This window comes from Python bivittatus, unplaced genomic scaffold (assembly GCF_059951505.1).
Source record: "Python bivittatus isolate LINGU-HERP-01145 unplaced genomic scaffold, Pbiv_v1 ctg000340_np1212, whole genome shotgun sequence".
Taxonomy (NCBI): Eukaryota; Metazoa; Chordata; class Lepidosauria; order Squamata; family Pythonidae; genus Python; species Python bivittatus.
The window spans coordinates 2,056,709-2,076,969 of record NW_028277056.1 but is presented as its reverse complement, the minus strand read 5'-3'; the positions used below and the strand labels follow the sequence as shown (position 1 = coordinate 2,076,969).

At 54.7% G+C, this 20,261-nt stretch overlaps 1 protein-coding gene across 2 annotated transcripts in view; it reads right to left on the bottom strand.

Moving 5' to 3' along the window:
• PDE2A (phosphodiesterase 2A) overlaps nucleotides 1-19,359 on the bottom strand; it is a 221,221-nt gene extending 201,862 nt beyond the window's left edge. The window contains exon 1 of one of the 2 annotated variants that reach the window (XM_088140403.1): nucleotides 19,245-19,359. In XM_088140403.1, coding sequence (XP_087996529.1) covers nucleotides 19,245-19,355 — 111 coding nt within the window. In that variant the 5' untranslated portion in view covers nucleotides 19,356-19,359. Of the gene's footprint in view, nucleotides 1-7,987; nucleotides 8,096-19,244 lie in introns of those variants that run through there. The other variant, XM_088140404.1, reaches the window with a different exon arrangement.
• Nucleotides 19,360-20,261: the final 902 nt, after the last annotated feature.

Below are 20,261 nucleotides of genomic sequence, written 5' to 3'. Positions count from 1 at the left end.
CTGGGGGATCTGAAAATCTTACCACCCTCTGCTTCTCTGGGCCCCAACTCAGGTAACTTGACGCCTGGTTTTGGGTTTTTGCCTCATGTAAGTTTACCCTCCAAAGCACAGCCGTAGGCTAAAAGGGTCAAATCTGTTCTTTTATTAAAGGAGAAAATACGGGGTGCTAAGTTAGAAGAGGAGACCATGGGGAGATATGATGGCCACCTTTGGTATCTCAAGGGCTGGCTTGTAGAAGCTGGCCAGAATTGCTCCAAGTCATTCCAGAAAACGAGGAAGTAGATTTCGGCTGGACATTAGGGAGAGTTTTGTAGGGGAAACAGCTGCCCAGCAAAAGGACCGGCTGCCTCAGGAGACTGGGGGCTCTCCTTTGTTGGAGGTGTTGAAGGAGAGGTCGGAAGGCCACCCCCACGTGGAGGGGATAGTGCAGCAGTGGGGCCCTGCACTGGGGCGGCGGTTGGACTAGATGATCTCTTGGGTCCCTTCCAACTTTCACATCCTACAGTTCTATGAATGTAGCCCGCTCTGATCACTATGCATCTTTAGGCTGTAGATCCATCAAACCTACTGGATAAAAACATTTTTTTCTGGATTCACAACAGACTGAATCATGAACTTTCGCGGGGACACACTAAGCTCCCCAAAAGAAGGAACCAAGCTAATCTTTAAAAAGGGGGGGAGGGGCTTCAATTGCAGGGTTGTGGCCACCCCCTTGACCTTTTCACGCCCACCGACATCCCACTGATGCTCCTGGCAGGGACTGATGGCTGGAGCTCCTTCCTGGTCGGGGCCCAGGGGAGACGTCGTCTTGAGGACTCCCCCCCCCCCACTCCAAGCCTTCAGGGCTATGAAAGGGAGGTGGGGAACCCACAAGCACGGGGTCTCAGCGCTGCCTCCCCCTGCCATCTAAGGCAGCCCCGTGAATCTGCAGGAAGGCTGCGCAGCCCCCATCTCCGCTCCCCTTCTCTGCCGGTCGTAAAACCAAATCCTGCCAGAGGTGCTGTTAAGAGACTCCTGCTGATCCTGGCTTGGCCCTGCTCCGGGAATGTTTCACCACTTTGGAAAATGGGAATGTGATGGAAAAGTGGGGAGGGGATGATGGGAGTGCTGGAGCTGCCTCGCCCTTTGAACCTGAAGAAACCGTGCCCCCACCGAGACTAAAAGGCCAATCATTTCAGAGCATGGAAGATATTACTCCTTGTCCTCTGCCCACACCATCTGCCGATCCCAGCTCTGCCCCCTATTTTATTTGGGCACCTGAGAGCTGCCCCCCTGCCTGGTCCCTCCCCTGAGCCACTGCTGGTAAGCCAAGAGGGACCGGCCTGCAGCAGGGAGAAATCTTGCAAAGGAGCCGGGTGGGTGAGAAAAAGTAGCTTCCAGGATGCCCAGCTGAAGAGCCGAGGACCAGGCACTCGGTCCAGAGTCGGTTCAGAAGGCCTCGCAGACGAGCCGGCCAACCTGGACCCCAAGCCAGAAAGTGCCTACGAAACATCCTTTGGTGCCCCTCCTGCTTTCTCTGCCATCCACGGGTTGTGGGGGGGGGGGGTCTGGCTAGAGCCCCGCCTGAGCAGGGGCTTGGGGGGCATCTTTCTCAAGCGCTGCGCTTAGCAATTCTGCGGGGTGACGCAGGCTTGCCCACCGGGCGTTATGAAAACGTCAAGATGCCAGCTACCACGTCCGGGAATGGCACTTTTTAATGTCTTCTTCTTCTTCTCCTTGATAGTGTGTTCTTATTTTTGTGTTTTCTTTTTCTTTTTTTGTGATTAATTAAAAAGCAATAAAAATTTATTAAAAAAAAAGAGGCCAGCCATCACAGCATAATCAAAGCCCTGCCTGTTTTTTGTCTGCATCCTGACCCAAGGAATTTCTCCCCATTTTAGGGTTACCTTGCCACCCCCTTTAAGCCGATGGTTCTTCAATGGGGGCACTTGGGCATATCCCGGGGGTGACGGAGCCATTTGTGACGGTCTGTGGGTGAGTCGAGGATCCAGCTTGGGACTGGGGCTGCAGAGACGCTGGGGCAAAACAACAGGGACTGAGGGTTTGGGGATGCTATCTGAGACCAGGAAAGGGGGGCCAAGTGTTTCAGTTGCAGTTAGTTCTGGGTTGAGATGCAGATCAGGAGCCCTCAAACCCAAGAGCTGGAAGGGTCCACCAAGGGACCATGCTGGCTGGGGAATTCTGGGAGCTGAAGTCCACTCATCTTAAAGTTGCCAAGGTTGAGAAACACTGGATTAAAGCCTCCAGGCAGACCGTTGTCTGAATACACCCAATGAAGCTGAGCCCATCTCCTCTCTAGGTTCTTGTCAAACTGCTGACTGTAAGAAATTCTCCTCTAGCATTCAGCTGGCCTCTGGCATCCCATAAGTGGAATCCATTACTCCATGTCCTGCTCCCTGGCACCAGAGAGAAGAGATCATCACCTTCTCGTGGGAAACATCTTTGTAGGCATTTGAAGAAGGCTATGAGTGGTCTGCTTGCTTCCTTTCCACCACCTCCAGGGACTCTTCCAGCCTCTGACAAGGGTCCACTAGAGAAAGACTGGGGTCTCGACCCTCACCGTTTCGTGCTAACCTGCCCATTGTGTGGAGGCCTCTGCGGGGAGAGGTCAAGTCAATATGGTGGCCGTGACCTCATAACCCAAGCCTCCCACAGACGGCCCTGTGTTACAGCTTGCTAGAGGTAGAAAGGGGGTTGAAAAAAAGAGGTAACCAGCCTTGGTTGGCTTTGACCTTTTGATGACCAACAAGGATTGCTTCACCAAGAGGTTGGGGTCATTGCTGATTTAAACTGGGAACTTTGGAAAGCACGCGACCTCTCAAACCTGACTTTCGTTCTTTAAGTTGGGTGGAGATCAACAGTCCTTCACCTGCACCAGTAACTCCCAACCTTCCACTCTCTGGAGCATCTAAACGAGGTTCTTCTCCCTGGAACCAGAATTAAACCCAGGAGCCCTGCCTCCTTCCTCTCCCTCCCCCCTCCACCACCCCCCCCCCACTTCCCCCAATCTGTTGCTGCTCGTCACATCACACTCCTTCCCGTCAAAGAAAGCGTTTCAACCTGAATAAGCGCCATCTTGACAGAAGGACACATTTTTGGAGCAGACGGCAATTCACTACGATAATTAGATCTGCTAAGGAAGCACTTTTGCAAAAAGAAAGGAAGAAAGAAAGAAAACCAGTGGGGGTGGGAAGGAACTCATATTCCATTTTAGTAGTCACTCTGCAGGAAGAGGCTCGTGGCATTTTGGAGGGATTTGTCTCCAAAGGCTGCTGAGGGTCCCCACACCCCTCCTGGGCTTGGTGGACCATCCTCTGCACCAGGTTTCGCTCTGCACTTTGGAGGCGCCAGTTAAATCCAGTTTCACCCACAGAATCCATATTGCAACCACGCTGGTTCCCACCAGCCCACGTGGCACGTCCCAGGAATTCATGTGACAGGTGGCACAGTTGCAGTACAGGCAAACGAGAACGGGACAATGCGCACCCATGCACACCCCCACATGCAACACTGGCAGGGCAGCATGATGGGTAAACCCCCAGCCCCAAAAGAAAAGACCTCGTGCCACCTCACCCAGCCTGAAGATCAACAGGTCTGGACCAACTTAGCTGACAAATAATTATGGACAAATCTAAAGATGCTCAAAACAGTCGGGTCCAGGGGGGCGTGCACCTCCAGACCCCAGAGATCCTCCGACAGAAACATCCCGTTCTTTCCTGGCATTTCCCACAACTGGCCTGAAACTTGCCCCCCACCCCACCCCCAGTAATTGTCGGCTTTAAGAGCAGTTGGGCAGGCAGGCATCTTTAATTGTCCTCCTAATTGGGGATCTGGCTGTTTGAAGCAGGAAGCTAGAGCCCTTGGGGGAATGCCAGCCTCTGCCTCCAACAGGCCCGGGAAGCTGGGTAGCTAAGATCGGGCACCGTGTTGCCCAGGATTTCTCTCGGTGCTCAGCCAGGCAGGTGAGATCCTGGTCGACCTGCAGGATAGGAAGGCGAGTGGACACTTCTCCCATCCTCTAACTCAGTGCTTCTCCACCTTGGCCCCTTGAAGACGTCTGGATTTCAACTCCCAGAATTCCCCAGCTGTCTTCAAGGGGCCAAGGTGGAGAAGCACTGCTCTGACTGCTCTCAACCCCCTTTCCTCGCCCTGAAGTCCTCCCTCCTGTAAATAAGGATCCTTGCAACGCCCGCCTCGGCTCAGCCTCTCCACCCGATTAGCTCCTGCGCAAGGCTGCTAACGCGTATCAATTAGGCTGTGATTTATAGGAGCATCAGCCGATAATTGCATTGAACCGCGAGCCGGCAGATCCAGCCGACCGCCAAGGGGACCGGATGGCTGTACAGCTCAGTGGCGGGGACAGCAAGACGGGACGGCTGGGCTCCCATTCAGAAATCCAGCCTGCTCCTTCTTTCGTCCATTCTTAAAAGAAGAGGCCGGCTTAGTTTTTCGGAAATGCAAGATGCAGGTTTTGGGCAACGGGACTGGTCCAGGGCCGGAGGAGAGGCTGCGGCTGAGATTTAGAGCCAGGCAGGGAGTTAGTCGGGGAGAAAGAGGGGCTGGGAGGCAGACCCCTGGAAGCCCCCCCAAGAAACTCTGCCCTTTGCCCCAGACCCATGGCAAAACTCTGGGTCAGCCCTTCTCTTTTGGGCAGGCCTCCAGAAGTCCTGAAAAGACGATCCTTCCGCTAAATATATATATATTTTTGTATATATATGTATATGTATGTATGTGTGTGTGTGTGTGTGTGTATATAATGTTTTTTTAAAATAAAGAACTAACAAGAAAGAAGGAGAACAAGGAAGAGGACAAGAAAGAAGTCAGAAGCGCAAAAGGAAAGAATAGAAAGAAATAGAAAAAAGCAGCCTCCGATTTTCTTTACAACAATTATAGGTACCAATACAAAATTACCTCTTACTCCACCCCCCCAAAAAAACCCAGCCCTCTCTTTTTTCTACGATCGATTTTTTCTAACCATCGCAACCGTAAATCGCGAGTTCGTTTTTTATTGTTACCCACAAAAAGCCTGCACGGGGCTTCCCATCAGCCACGGACCTGCTGCCAATTACGGAAGCACCAGGAGGGCTTCACCCCACCGCGGAGGACGAAAAAAATTAATTTGGTCAAACAGCCCCAGATTCGCCAGGGTGTTCTGGAATCCGCCTCCGAGAGCATCGCTAAGTCCTGGCACGGTGAATTATTCCAGTAATATTTAGGGCTGGGCTTTGCAAAAGATGCTTAGCTTGTCTTAGCTAGCCAGGAGAAGACATAACCTTTCTTTGAAGAATAATAATAATAATAATAATAATAATAATAATAATAATAATAATATCATCATCAACATCATCTTTCTCTTTCTCAAAAGCATCCTGCCTGTGCCAGCGCTGGCAGAGAAATGCTTTGCCTTTTAAAGCAGTTGTCGCTGAACTTGATTAAAAGTTGCCTTAGAAGTTGTTTCAGGGAAGATATTTTTGGAAATTTCCTCCTGGGTGTGGTGGAGCGTCCCTGCACTTATTAATAATGTGCTAGCCAAGGGATGACTGTAGTTACCCTGCCTTTCGTTCTAAGGCAGTGTTTTTCAAACGTGGCCCCTTTAAGATGGGTGGACTTCAACTCCCAGAATTCCCCAGCCAGCCAGATTTCCCCTTCTCCCAGAAACCTTTGGAGAAAATCTCCCCCCAGCTACCGAGCTGCAAACTGGGCGGAGAATTTTGAGAGGCGATTGGCGTTGCCTCTGGCTGATTCCTCCGCGGGTGTTCAGAGGCAAGGACGGGCCGCCCTGCACCCATCCTCTCTGGAGGAACTTGCCCATAATTCTGCTTCTTTTTGTGGATCAGCTGCTCCTCAGCTGCTGCGTATATTAATTTCTGTATTATTTTTCACTGTTTTTATTGTTTTAGCATCCCTTGGTTGAGACGGGCAGCTATAGAAATTAATTAATTAATTAATAATAATAATATTAATAATAGGCCACAGGGGTCCCCAGAGTCTGGAAATATTGGCACCTCCAGCTACACCTGAGATCGCTTTTGCACGTGATGGAGAGACCTAGATTCTTGCGTGTCCTGCCTCCAAGAAATTAGGGCCATCATTCGCCGTAGCATCTTACGCTCAAATATCTCAAATATATATGAATAAATCCATGAGCTTTGCAAAGGCAGATTAGTAGAATGAGGGGAGATGGAGTGGCTGGTGAGCTCAGGTTGCCCCCACCCGATACCTGCCCCCCTCCCCTCCCCTCCCCTCCCCGCCCCACCCCCCCGAGGCAGCAAAACGGCATTTGCAGAACTCTCTAGCAGTGCATCTGGGAATGATGGAAGCCCCGCAGGTTGGGGAAGTTGGGCTGCTATTCTCCCGGGCTGCCACCCTCGTTCAAGAACACATGGCCAGCCCCAGGCCGGTGCCCGCTAGAAAAGATCATGTCTCCTTTCTATTTTTTGGGTAGCCAAAAGGCGAGGAATAAACAAACGTGCTGCATTTAGACATTTTTTCCCTTCCTGTTCCTTCTACATAACAACAGCCGCAGCAGAGCAGTCCTGTCATCTCAGCCTTAAAAGATGTCATTTGCCCCCTCTAATTAACTCGATGTCGTACTCAGCCCATCTTTTGCACATCGCCGAGCAAAAGCTGATTTGCATCAGGGGATGAGCTTCTCTGACGGCATCCTCAGCTCCCCCCGGAGCAGGACGACGCTCCTAAAATGTCACCTGCTCTCCATCCTGCTAAAGTCCACCGAACTCGCAAGCAAGAAAAAGAAAAAGACTGAGACACAAGACCCAGCTTCTCATCCACAGGTCACCCTTGTATACGGCGGAAATAAAACCATCAACACAATCCCAGAGGCTGCGTTCACACGACCCACTTAACCTGGCCACTGAATTCACCTGTTTTCCACGCTTACACAACGCAGGCAAAGCATACAGTGACATTGTGGGCTGGGTCTGCACAAAGACCGTAAGCCACCCCCAAAGAAGCCAAGCTTAATACTAACCAAGGTGAGCAGGTTGTGTGAATATAGTCACAAGCTTTCAGACTAACCCAGTTAAGGGTTTGGGGCGAACGCAGCCATGAGAAACATCAGCCCCAGGCTTAACAGGGCCCTTGGGTCTCTGCAGGTCAGTTGCCGTCTACCAAGGAAAAGAACTCCGATCAGAAACACGGTTTTCTTGGAAAGTCCGTGAAAACCATCGCCGTCAGTGCCCTAGTTTGGGTAGAAGAGGCAGGGTGGGGGGCTTGTCTTTGGGATCAGGAGGGGGAAGCAGCGGTGATGGGAGGCGGAGTTCTGGGGAGAAAATCCAGATGATCTGGAGGTGTAAATACCGTATCTACCTCCCAAGAGGCAAGGGGAAGGCTGCGCCCTAATTCTCGGGCAGTTGCTCCATCTTGGCACAAAAGCTACTCTTCCACCTCGCTCTTAGTCCTGGATCATTTACACGAGTCTTCCCCCTCTACAGCTACCTGGAGGTCTGGAATGCTCCCATCATCCCCAGCCAGCAGGGCCCCTGCCTGGAGGGCAGGAGGACGGGGCAAGCTCTTTCACAGGTCCCCAAAGGAAATTTTTAAAAAGTGACGCAGCAGAGGGGGGTCCCAGGTATGGCCTTACAGACCCATCCCTGTTTCGAAAGAGAGAAACATCAAAACTTCACGGAATCCCCTTTCTCTTGGGTGAGAGAGAAGGGAGGGAGGGAGGGAGGGGGAGAGAGAAGAGAAGAGAAGAGAAGAGAAGAGAAGAGAAGAGAAGAGAAGAGAAGAGAAGAGAAGAGAAGAGAAGAGAAGAGAAGAGAAGAGAAGAGAAGAGAAGAGAAGAGAAGAGAAAGACGAGGGAAGGAGGGAAAGTTTAAGAGTACAGATTAAATCGAGCCAACCCTCCTCCCCAAAGAGCGGTGGAAACGGGGACGCAAGTGAATTCAGCCGAGGCGTTTGGGAGGCTGCAGAGCCCGCGCCCGTCCACCCTTCAGCCCAGAGAGGAATCGAAGAAGCCGCTTACACTCTCGGAGAAGGTCTCCATGTCCAGCACCCATCCCTGGAGCTCCGCCTGGCCTGCTGGATTCCGTGGAAGTGCCGAGGAGGGGAGGCAAGGCGAGCCCGCCCGCCCGCCCGCCCGCCTGAGCAAGAGGCTCGCTCTGCCCACTTCCTCAGCCGGCGTGGCTCTTCCCTGCGAGGCAGCCCCCCCCGCCAGCCAACCAGCCAGCGAGAGAGGCTGGTGGCCACTCCCTGCCTGGCATCTGGGCCCTGAAGGAGCAGGAGCCCCGGCCAGGCAGAGCCCCGTCTCCCCCACCAGCCCCTCAAGGGAGCCTTCTGCTTTTGGGGAGGGGGGATAAACGGGGTGGTGCGTTTAGGCCACCCACCTTGTTCTTATCAGCGGGTTTAGACTGGAAAGGACACAGCCAGGGGGCATGAACAGGGGGTGGCATGAATGCATCGCCCCGTTGAGTAGGGTGGGATGGCTACGCAGTAAAAGATTTGTGGAGCGCGCTCTGCTAAGTTCGCATCCTCAGGCCGCTGCTCTCCAGGTACACGGGACTCCAGTTCCCATCCTCCATCACCCAGAGCCCACCAGGACTGATGCCACACGTCGAGAGGGCAGCTGGCAGGGGAAAGGGGTGCTAAGAGGAAGCAAGGCTTTGCTTGGGGCAGAAAGGGGGCGCTTTTGGAAGGAGGGCACAGTAGACATGTCTTTGGGGCAGGGGCATCCATGGGGAGGGGGTCAAAAAAGTGACGGGGGGTAGCAACCGTGCAATTGAAGCCCCACCCCTTTTCGCACGGGCTGCCTCTGGGACACGCTTGACAAGGGGGCAGGGCTTCCCTCGCACGACGACTGCCCTCTTGACGTTTTGACCCCCTCCCCCCCCCACAATTGCCCCTGCAACTCTTCCAGATGAAAGATGGAGGCAGGGAAGGAGGGAATTGGAAAACCACAGATGGAAGGACACCATGCCTGCGTCCACACAGCCTCCTTAACCCAGCAAGTGTGTTAATCCGTTTTCTAAGTTAGCACAAGGCTCTGAACCCCAAACGAACCAAACGGGCCTGGTTATACAACAGGCCAAACCCCAAAGATTTATCAAGATTAGCAGGTTGTGTGAATGCAGCCTCTAGAACAGTGTTTCTCAACCTTGGCCACTTGAAGATGGGTGGACTTCAACTCCCAGAATTCCCCAGCAGGCTGGGGAATTCTGGGAGTTGAAGTCCACCCATCTTCAAGTGGCCAAGGTTGAGAAACACTGCTCTAGTGTTTGCCTGACTTAACATGTGTCATATCAACTCTGTGGCCTCTTCCTGTCCCCTGCCTGACTGCCAGCCGAGGTCCACCAGGAAGTCCTCATGGGCACTTTCCCACTTGACTGTCTCAAGCTGAGCCGAGCCGGGATGACGTCCCAGGAAGGCCCAGACAGGCTCCAGGTGCCCTGCCCCCTGTCCCTCCCCTTCCCCAGCCCCCCGGAGGCAGGATCTTCACCTCCGCACAGCCCTTGAGTGCGGCTTCAGAGGACCCCTCCCCGGTTCCTGTCTGCATCCATGTTTGCAGAAGGAGGAGGGCAAACACCCCAAGGCTGCAACTTGACCTTCCCCTCCTCTGCCTCTGCAGGCTGCTAAGCCAGACGCCGTGGGAGCCGAGGGCTCAGCGCTGCCCCCCGCGCCCCCTGAAGCCTGGCCCTTGGACGGGGCAGGACAGAGAGGCCAAGCGGGGTCAGCCTCCGGGAAGGCAGAGGACAGGAAGAGCTGAGCGGGTTTGCTTGGGTCAGGGTCCGGAGTTGCTCCCATGGACTGAGACTGCTGGGTCACTCGAGGCAGCCCTGCCTGCTCTGGCCGGCAGCAACCGCAGCTCTCAGACAAGGGGGTGGTCCAGGACTGGGAGCTGAGGTCTTCCACTGCGGGAAGGTCTGGGCACATCCACCTGCCCAAAGTCGGTCTTCGCCCTCAAGGGAAACAGCTTCTCTGGGCACCCAGGGCCTTGGCTTCCCCACCCTGACAGTGTGACAGACACACCGGTCACAAAGCTGAAACGGGCGGACAAGGGTCCTCAGAGTGAAACCCACTCAGGTGTGGCTTCCTCCTCTTGAAAACCCACCACCGCTTCCCAAACCAGCGATCACCTGGATTTGGGGAATCAGGAATCAACCCCGAGAGCGGTTTCGCCACCATGGCACCCCGTCAAAGGGCAAGATTCCAGCTCCCGTAACCCTCAGCCAGCCACGTCAGTTGTGTTGGGTTTGCCCGATGGCGGCTGCAGACGGCCACCAGCACCCGGGCACGTCTCTCAAAGGAGGTTCTGGCTCAGCTTCCAAGCAGCCAGCCGAGATTTGTGTTACTCAGAAAAACCAAGCTTTTCATTTCAACTTTTACCCTTCCCTAAGTGGAAAATGCCCAAAGAACCAGCAACAGTAACATCCACAACGGGAAAAAAACCCACAGGCAATTAAGAGCTATCCCAACCAAATTGGCTAAGATTGGATCAAAGAATTGCAGCCTGTTTAAAACATGAGATCGTTAGAGAGATTAGGACACGAGCAATAACAGCTCACCAAATGCCAGTTTAAAGAAAAGGGCCAGGGCCGTTCGCTGTCAGCCGAGAGCCACCGAAGAAATGACTATGGAAGCTCCATCTGAGGATTTTTCAAAAGCGTTTGGGACTCTCTGCCTCTGAACAATCAGAGCAATCAGCAAATGCTTTTGTCTCTATCTGAATCCCAGATATGACACTTGGGGGGGGGGGGAGCAGTTCACACAGAAGGTGGCCCCACTTCAGTCGGGTCAGTCTGCAAGGTGTTCTGTGTTGTGGCTGACTTCGTAACAAAGGGGCAGAACATCTTGGGTCTTCTGGAAGAACCGGCGCTGGGAGCCCCCCGGCCGCTTCCAAACCCAACAGCTTTCAAGCGGGGATAGCATGGTGGTCTTCAAAGGGGCCAAAGGCACACGGGCAAGACAACCCATGAAGCCTTCTGTGAGGAATGTCTATCCAGCGTCTTCTTGAAAGCCTCCAGAGATAGAGGTCCTACAGAACTTGCCATCATGAAGTTTTTTCTTCACCCTGAAGCAACATCTAGCGAGCTGCAATTTGTACCCATTATTTCTGGTCCTCATTTGCTGGGGACACTCAAGGAAGGCCAGGGTGGGCACAACCTATCCTAAAACAACCATGGATTGGATGGTAGATGGGTGAAGTTGCTCCCCACGAGTAGCCTGGTGGGACCCCTTGCTCAACTGCCTTCCCCCCTCTTATTTTCTGGACTAGTGGACCACAACCAGCCCTGAGCTACACCCCGACCCCCATTTTGACTTTCTAAAAATGCCTCTGAGGACCCAGAGGTATTCCTGGAAGCAAGAAAGACGCTAAAACCCTCTGCTCTCCTCTGTATGAGGCCACCGTCCCATTTTTTAAAATTAAAAGGTTCTTTTAAAAATATTAATATAAATCCGATGTAACAGATATCCTGGAGACGTCAAGAGCAGAGCTGCAGACCACCCTCCCCCTTGGGGTCCCAGGGACTTCATTAATTGCCCCAAACACCAATCCGGGGAGAAGAAAAGGTGATGTTTATTAGGGGGTCACCATTCTTTTCTTCTCCCTCTAAACCAGTGTTGTCCAAACTTGGCCACTTTAAGATGGGTGGACTTCAACTCCCAGAATTCCCCAGCCAGCATGGCTGGCTGGGGAATTCTGGGAGTTGAAGTCCACCCATCTTAAAGTGGCCAATGTTGAAAAACACAGACTTAAGTCCTACTGAAGTGAACATTTGGATCTTTTTAGCACAGAAACCCAAGATCATTCCACAAAGCTAAATGCAGGGAAAGGAAGGACAGCAAAGGAATCGTTTTAGCTAACATTCATGGGCCAGGATCTCCAACGATCCGGTCAAGCAAAAGCCCACCGTCCTTAGCTGCACCCCACGGCAAATCTGGTTAGGGATTGTTCTCCTTTTCCCTCTGTGCATTGTGTAAACCCCGCTAGTTTGGTTAGACCCGGTTCCGTGTATTGTGCAAGCGCAGAAAAGGGGCCGGTTCCCACGAAGGTGTTTGGGAACGCCGCCGTCGTTGCCGCAAGAAAGTCGCGAGCAGGAGGCCGCGGCCGACTGGGGCAGCTTTAACATCCAGGGGGCGGGGAGGAAGACCCCCCGCGCCTGACGCGCTTCTGTAGCGGGGCTTTGCGGGCCATTGCATGTGAGCCCGGATGGCACTGGGGTTGTAACAGACGCTTAGGCTGCCCGCGGCTGCTGTCACAGAGCCTCAGGCGTCAGAAGCAGTATACCTGGCTCTTAAGGAGAGACGAACTCGGGAGAACTCAGAGCGCAGAGATGTTCTCGGCGGACACCTTCCTCTTCGCCTTTGATTTCGACCTGCCCCGCCAGGCGGAGGAGGGCGGCGAAGGGGCTGCGCCGGGACGGAGAGCCCCGCGTCCGGGTCCCGCCTCGCTCCCCGCGGGCCGCCGGGCCAGCCCCTCCCGCTCCACGCCCCCGCCCCTGCGAGGAAGGAGGGCTCCGGGCTCGACTAAGGCAGGCGAACCGCGCAAGGCGCCGGGGCCGGTCCGACCGCGGGTGGGCTGGTGGGCTGCCGCGGCGAGACGGCGAGAGGCGCTCGGCCCCGCCGCGCAGCTCTTCTTCCTCGCCGGTCCGGGCGCGCGACCGCCGCGGGAGCAGCCCCTGCCCGGGCCCGGCCGGCGCTGCGCCCCCTCCCGCTCCGCCTCCGCGGGCAGCCCCTCCTCGAGCCCTGCGCGCAGCAGTCCGGGCAGCAGGCGCGCCCGCAGCGGCGCTTCCCGGCCAGCGCCAGGACGGCCGCTCCGGGACTGGCAGCCGTCGCCCACCCGCCCCCGGGGAGCCAGGCCTGGCCCGGCTGACTCGCCGCGCGATAGGGGGCGGGGGCCGCGATCCGCCTGGCGCCCCCTCCTCCTTCCCGCAGAGCCGGGCTCGCCTGCGGGGTGCAGCTGCCCCCCGACCTCCCACAAGGGCAGCCAGGGACCTGCGGGGCGCAGAGAGACAACGACGCCCCCGCCCCGCCGCCGCTGGCCCCCTCCCAGCCCGGGGCTTCCAGCCGGGCCGCCTGGCGCGCGGGCCGGTTGCCGAAGGGGTTGGCATCCGCCGGCGGCGGGCTTCGGAGTCCAGAGTTGGCGGGGAGGCCTGCGCTGGATGGAGCAAGGGCTTTCGCCCGAAAGCGGGGAAGGGGCGACACGGGAGGGCACTTTGCCCGTCCCAGGATAGGGCGGCAAAAAGACCAGGCTTTCTGCTGGGGAGGCTCCAAGCCGCCGGCTGACCTCAGGGAAGGGCCGCCGCCAGCCATGAAACGGGGACTCGGCGGGAGCCGGGGGGACGGAGGCACCCGTGCCATGGGCAGCTTTCACCAGCAAGCCCTTGGCACCTTCAGCCCTCCTGGGAAGATGGCACCATTGGTTTGGCATCTCTCTTACTCCTCTTGCCTGCAGCGGGGGTGTCCTCAGGGTGTGGTCACAAAAGTCACGGTGGCAGCCATGACCGAGCGATGGCAGCTCTGCCAGCTTGACATTTTTGACCACACCCTGTGACACCCGTGACCCTGAGGGTTAAGCATGAAATCCGAGGTTGGGGGTGGGTGGGAGAGACAAAAGAGCCACTCCACTCCCAACCCTTGTTCTTAATTGGGTTGGGGCCGTGCCACGTGCCAGACTCAGGAAAAGCAGGGTTGGCTAGTGGGATTCCAGATGTGGTAGGAATCCGGGCATGATGTGAGTCAGTCCATCACATTAAACAACAGTGAGGTTTCAGGGAAAGGGGTGTACAGATGTTCTCTAAACACAGCTATCCTGTTGGGGTAACTAACCGGGGTCGGGCCTGTTACATGAACCCATACAGATATTGCTTGCTCGCCCCCCAAGACCAGTGAAGGGGAAGACAAGTTAACACACACACCCAGGTCTTCATGGGCATCTTAGCTCCCGCAGATCCACATCTCCAGACTGGTCCCAACCCAACCTTCAGGGCCCTCTTTTTCCTGTTACTTCAAGCAAAGCCACCGGACTGACTCGAAAGGGCCTCTGAATTTGGTGCTGAATGTACCGTAGCAGCATCACCACCAGGCCAAGAGACAAAGTCTTCAATCGAACCAAGTCCCAGGTGATCGTGGGGGCACAAATAATTGCACTTTGCTCCCCTCTGATGCCCATCTGTCATTCTGCAACCCAACTGGGGTAGCCATAATAAAAGCAACGCACAGGAATCCCAGAGCCCCTTGTAGAGCATTGAAACACACAGCTGTGCCCCAAGAAAGGACATTCCTGCCCTGGAGGCCGCCACCAAGAAGGCTCTCTCTCGCAATCACCCATCCCAGACTCAGACAAGGAAGGACCTCCAACCATCACAATCTCACAGTTTACACCTCACACTTGCTGGGCTCCGAAGCTGCACTTACTCCTGCGAAGAGGTCAGATAGCATCCCCTCTAGAACCTATTACGACTGGTGGTGGGCTAGAACCGCCTGCCTTGTCTGGGGGGGACATGGCTTCAAAAGATGTCCGTGCTGGGTGGACCTTCCATGGAATCCAGAAGGGGACATTGTCAAAAGGGGCAGGCTTGGCCCTATGACTTTGGATGAGCATCACTGGGGTGGCCAACTCTGAGAGACCCACCCCAGATCCCTTGCACTGGGTTACCAAATGTGACTGGGGATCAGCTGCTCGCACAGAGCCGAGTCTCTCCCCGCTCCATTAGCCCAGATCCTAAAAACAAGGCCATCGGTATGGTGAACAAAAATCCTGCTAGGGACACCCAGATCTCAAAGCAATGCGCAGAAGGGAGAATTTAAGAAAGACGCTGTTTTTCCCATCCCAGCATGTCAGGAATGAAGGAAATCGTTCCTGATTGGCCAGTGGCTGTAATAAAATACGTCGTTCTTGCTAGAAATGTATTCATTTATTTATTTATCTGTCTATCTATTTATTTATTTTCTATGGCCACCCATCTCAACCAAGTAACTCTGGGCCGCGGACAATCCTAAAACAATTAAAAACAATACAAAAATAACGATATACAGCAGCTGAGAAAAGTATCATTGTAATGGTGCTTGGTGAAATTTTCCACCCTCCCTCTGCCACTAAATACGGCACTGATCCAGTGGACGCATTTCATGAATCCTTAGGAGAAAAAGCAGCACGTTCATGCACTAATGTTTAAGAACAAGCACAGTTTGTTTGTTTTTTAATGTCCCTTGTTTTTCCTGAAATCATCTGCCCTGGTAATATTATTGGACTAGGTTTGGCCCGCATCCCTGGACGACTTGCTCTCCCTGAATCCAACCAACCTCTCAAGATTGTTGTGTTGGGATTAAAACCAGAGGAGATCCCCATCTAACCCACCCTGAATTCTGGAGAAAAGACAGGACATAAATGCAATATGTCTGTAAGCGTTCCTACTTTTAGACTGTTTAATGCCATAATACCTTTGAGAAGCCCTGAGATTTATATTCATGCTTCAATTATTATCTTTTTATTTTCTTACATTGAATAAACAAAAACCAAAAAACAGCCGCATCACAGGAAGAGGGGATACACTTTCATTTAAAATAGGCGGCCACACGCCGTCCTTCCTCACCACAAACCGTGATTCCTTTTTTAGAGAGCAGGGACCTATTGCAAAGGGGGATCCCCACGAATCTTCTCCAGCCTATGTTCTCCTCTCTCTTTAAAAAAAGAAAAGGGTCCAGATCGAGAAGGGAAGGAGACAGAGGCTCAGCCCCAGGCCTGGCGGGACCTCAAGGGGTTCTGGCCAGAAAGTCGGGGCCAGCACCCGTCCTTCTGTAACTGAATCTCTTCCCAGGCTGTTACAAGCGAGCACGTGTGCACACGTAGACGAAACGGACACCGCACCCACACACACACACAAGCCCGCTGAGAAAGTGACACCAGCAGCAAAAGGCTCGGTGGGGTGTTCCGGTTCTTCCCAGCTGACTGCCCAAAGTCGGAGATCAGACCCGCTCTTTCTGCCTGCCCAGACCCTCCCAAAGGGGAACCACCACGGTTGAATGGCTTGCGCACCCCTAAATGCCCTGGAAAGCCAAGACATGAAGCCCCCCCCCCCCATTTAGTTCCTTGGTGGCCTGGGCAGGCAGGCAGGCAGGCAGGAAGCTGCAAAAACCCAGGAAAGCAAAAGCAATCTTTGGGGCGGGGGAGAAGATGTGGTGGGGGGTCAGAAATGCCACGATGTGCCATGCTAAAGAAGCCGTGCTGGAGCGTGTCGGGAGATATCTCTATCTTTCGAGCTGACAGCCCTGCTGAAAGGCTTTTCCCCAGCGGCCCTGGAACAATCCTTTGCTGAAGGGGCAGTTCTCCAGCCTCTCAGCATCCCTTATCTCTGCCCCTACCAAGACCCCCCAGCTCTGTCAGCAAGGGATACAGCCGTGATTGGAGAATACTGGGGGGCTCCATTCAAGGAATCCAAGAGATGGGTCCAGGGAACATGCTAAACCACAAATACGTGTTCATAAAATATGATTATTGGGTTCGCGTAACCAATAAAGTATATTCTGGCTTATTGGAATGGCCTGGTTCAAACAATATGCTGCTTCAACCACAAATTAGAGAAAGATTTCTTTGAGCTCAGCTCCTGGTAGCCTCATGAACACATCCAGGCACGTTTCTTGCCAACAACAACAAAGTGGTTTGCCACTGCCTTCTCCCGGGCTACCCAACCACCCTGTGATCTCCTGGTGGTCTCTCTTCCACGTAAGAGCTAGATCCAACCTGGTTAGCTTCTTTGAGGGTTAGCCAAAATCAGCTAATTGGCGCCCCCTGCTGTAGGCCACCCTCAGCCTCTCCCAATCCATTTCAGCCAAAATCTCCGCTGTAGGCCACACTCCATGAAACCCACTTCCCTTCCAGTCAGGATGGGATGGGGTGGGGCGGGGCGGGGCGGGGTGGGGCGGGATTTTACTCAGTGCTCCACGATTTTAACTGCCTTTGTCTGGATCCAGGACTAACAGAAAATTCATGGCCAGAAAAAGTTCGGAAATTCGGACCTTCAGCCGTGGGAGCTGTAGGAATCCAGAACCTTTCGGAATCAGCCTCTGATCCCCTTTTCTTCTTCTAACCAGTAATGTGGTCAAACCTGATGGACAAGAAATCGTACCTAAAGTCTCTGGAGAGCGGTGGGTGAGAGGGCCAGTTCACATGGCCCTGCCTCCCCGAAGTAGCTGTGCTATTGAGCATTCCCACTGCCACAGCCCTGGTCCCCCAGCCTTGCCGAGAACCCCTTGGGGAGGTCCCATTTCAGAGGCACGTGAAGTTTTGCTTTCGTGTCCTGCTCCTGGATCTCTGGATCCCCCCACTCCTGCGTCCCCCCTGAAGCTGCAGCCCCACCACTGATGGGAAGCATCAGAAACACACTGCGCTAGGGCTGCCTTTACGGGCCAGACCGAGGCGAAACAGCCCAGCGCCTTGGCGAGTGACACCCCTCCAGGCTATACTGGCCCAGAAATTCTGGACAGGCCGCAGATCGGTCGCTTCACTTGCTCTTCCCTCCTGCAAATCCCCCCTCTTATCCCTCTCGGATTCATTTCCTGAACTCCAGCAGTTTAAAAGAACCGGGATGCCGATGGGGTGATAGGCAGAATCAGGCGGGGAGAAAAACGTTCCCAGCACTCGGCCAGCCCCCTTCTCCCCAAAATGATCCCCTGCATCATCCCTGCACCAAAACGTGCACCCACTCTTGGGGAAAGGGTAGCCTCCGCCCAAGCACGGCTCCCCTGAAGCATCCCTTTTATTTTTCTTATGAGCTCATCCGCTGCATGTTCTGTACATCATAAACCGTGTCAAGACTTAAGGCAAGCCTAACTAGAGGCGCAAAGAAATTGCATGCCACAGAATGCAGGCGTGTTTCAGCTATTTGGTGATCAAGGAACAAGGGAAATCGTCTCCGCTGAGAACAAACCTTTCGAGGAGAACAAGGTTAAACTGACAGCCAGGCAGAAAGGCGCTGGTGCTGCGGATTTCACACCAACACTGCCTCGATTGTAAGCACGGCTATTTGTGCCACAGGGAAAAGCTCTCCTTGCCTCGTGGAACAGATTGATTTTCCTTCGGAAGAAGCTTCGCTTTCTGCTCTCGGGTGCAGCCACAACAGGGAGGCGGAAGCGGGCAAAACTAAAGGGGGTGTGTGCACTTTCGAACTTCTTTGCACAAAACAGGGCCTGACACCCTGTTAGCTGAAGAGCTTTATGGGACTCAGAAGCTTGCGAACCCAGCCCCGCACAGAGTTGCTTCAAAGAGATCCTTAAAGAAGTTGATTCCAGGTGTTGTGATCAGCCAGTTAACCAGCCAGAGAGCGGAAGGGGAAGGGGGCCCAGCACAAACGCCCCCATCACTTCAGAAGAGTGGGTGTGGGTGTGGGTGTGGGTTGGGGGTGTGGGTGTGGGTGTGGAGGGCTTGCTGCTGGCCATTCTTGCAAGGGCACTGAGGGAGATCCAGAATTGTTGCTTGTCCCTGGTTCGTACAACTCCCACAGCCAGGAGCCAGGGACAGCAAGGGCTTGCAATGGAAAAGATGGGGAGGGGCTGCGTCCCCCAAACATGCAGTTTGCAGAATCTAAAGCTCCCACAGCTGGGCCGGCAGCAGCTTCCCTGCTGATGTTCAGGAGCGGCAACTTTCAGAGCCTTCCGCGGCAGCCGCTCTGGTGTTCAGCGCATGGTGGACTCCTGCATTGCAGAAACGAGCCTGCAGCCTGCAGCCAAGCAGCACCGGCTGGGACTCCAAGACCATCTAGAGCGTGGCGGCCCCAGGGGGCAGAGCAAATCCCGCCCCCCCCCCCCCCTCCAGGAGGCGTCTGTCAGATTAGCCATGCTCCCGAGGAGCTAAAATAGGCAGCAATTTTTGAAAAGGGAGGATATGTGTCAGATGAAGGAGAAGGAAAGAACAGGAAGGAGGGAGGGAGGGAAAGAGAGAGAGAGAAAGAAGAAGAAGAAAGGAAGGAAGAAAGAGAGAGAGAGAGAGAGAAAGGAGCAACTTACTTTCGAAGAGAAGAGAAGAGAAGAGAAGAGAAGAGAAGAGAAGAGAAGAGAAGAGAAGAGAAGAGAAGAGAAGAGAAGAGAAGAGAAGAGAAGAGAAGAGAAGAGAAGAGAAGAGAAGAGAAGAGAAGTTGGTTTCGCGGTGCAAACTAACAGGAGGCTGGATGGAAAGCCCCGGAGAGGAGGCGCGCGAGACAAAGGCAGCCGTTTCCTTCTGGGACCACATCCTGAGCCGCCCCCCCCCCCCCCCGCCCCGCCGCCTTCGCGGGCCGCGCCGGCCTTACCTGCAGGGTGTCGGCGCCGCCGCCCGCATCCTCCGCCTTCGGGAACACCTGCTGTCCCCGCCTGAAAAATTGAAGGGCAGCGATCAGCAAGTGGGGCAGGATCAGCACCATGCTTCTCCGCGGCCGCTCCTCCGGCTACTGGCTCAAGCCCTCCGAGCGGAGAGACTTTCGCAAGCAGGCGGGCGGGCAGGAATGCAGGCACACGGCCGCCCTCCCGCCCCCCCCCCCCCCCCCGCGGCTGCTGTCACACACAGTCGGCTTGTCGTCCGCACCTGCCGCCCGCAGCTCGCCCGGGCATCCCTGGGCGGCTCTCGGCGGCGCAGCAGGGCTCGGGAGAGTCCCCGAGACGGCGAAGAGACTTCGCTGGATCCCGAGCGGAGAGGCGGAGTGCACCGCGCACTGAGAATGCCCGTGCGCACACCCACCCTCACGCCCACGCCAACACGGCTTTTCCTTGTCATCCGGAATCATGAACTGAATCAGGCCAAAAGGGCCTGGAAGACGGGCTTAGCGATGCGGTTCCCCGAGGTGCTGCCCATAAGTTAAGTAACGTCCTGCTTTCTTTAGAAAAAGAAAGTCTCCGGAGCACTGAACTCCTGAAAAGGACACCCATGCTCCCCTGCTCAGAATACGACAGACAGGTTCGGGCGTGCATGCAACGCCCGTCGCTGATTTCAGACTTTCTTCTGACATAAAAAGGTTCTCGTGGCGATGAATCCTAGGCAAGGTCAAGAAAGTTGCCCCGGCTGCACCCGCCGGTCCTTCTCGGGCCCGGTTAAGCCTCCTGAGAGAACAGAGCCACGGAGAGTCGCTCCTCCCACAGGCCCAAGGGGGCTCTTTTCACGAGGCGGAGGGAGATCCCTTGGTTCGATCACCCCTGGATGGGGGTTCGGTAAATCTCAGGTTGCCTGCTTGGTTTCCAATGGATGGTGTAGAGCAGTGTTTCTCAACCTTGGCAACTCTAAGAGGTGTGGACTTCAACTCCCAGAATTCCCCAGCCAGCTATGGAATTCTGGG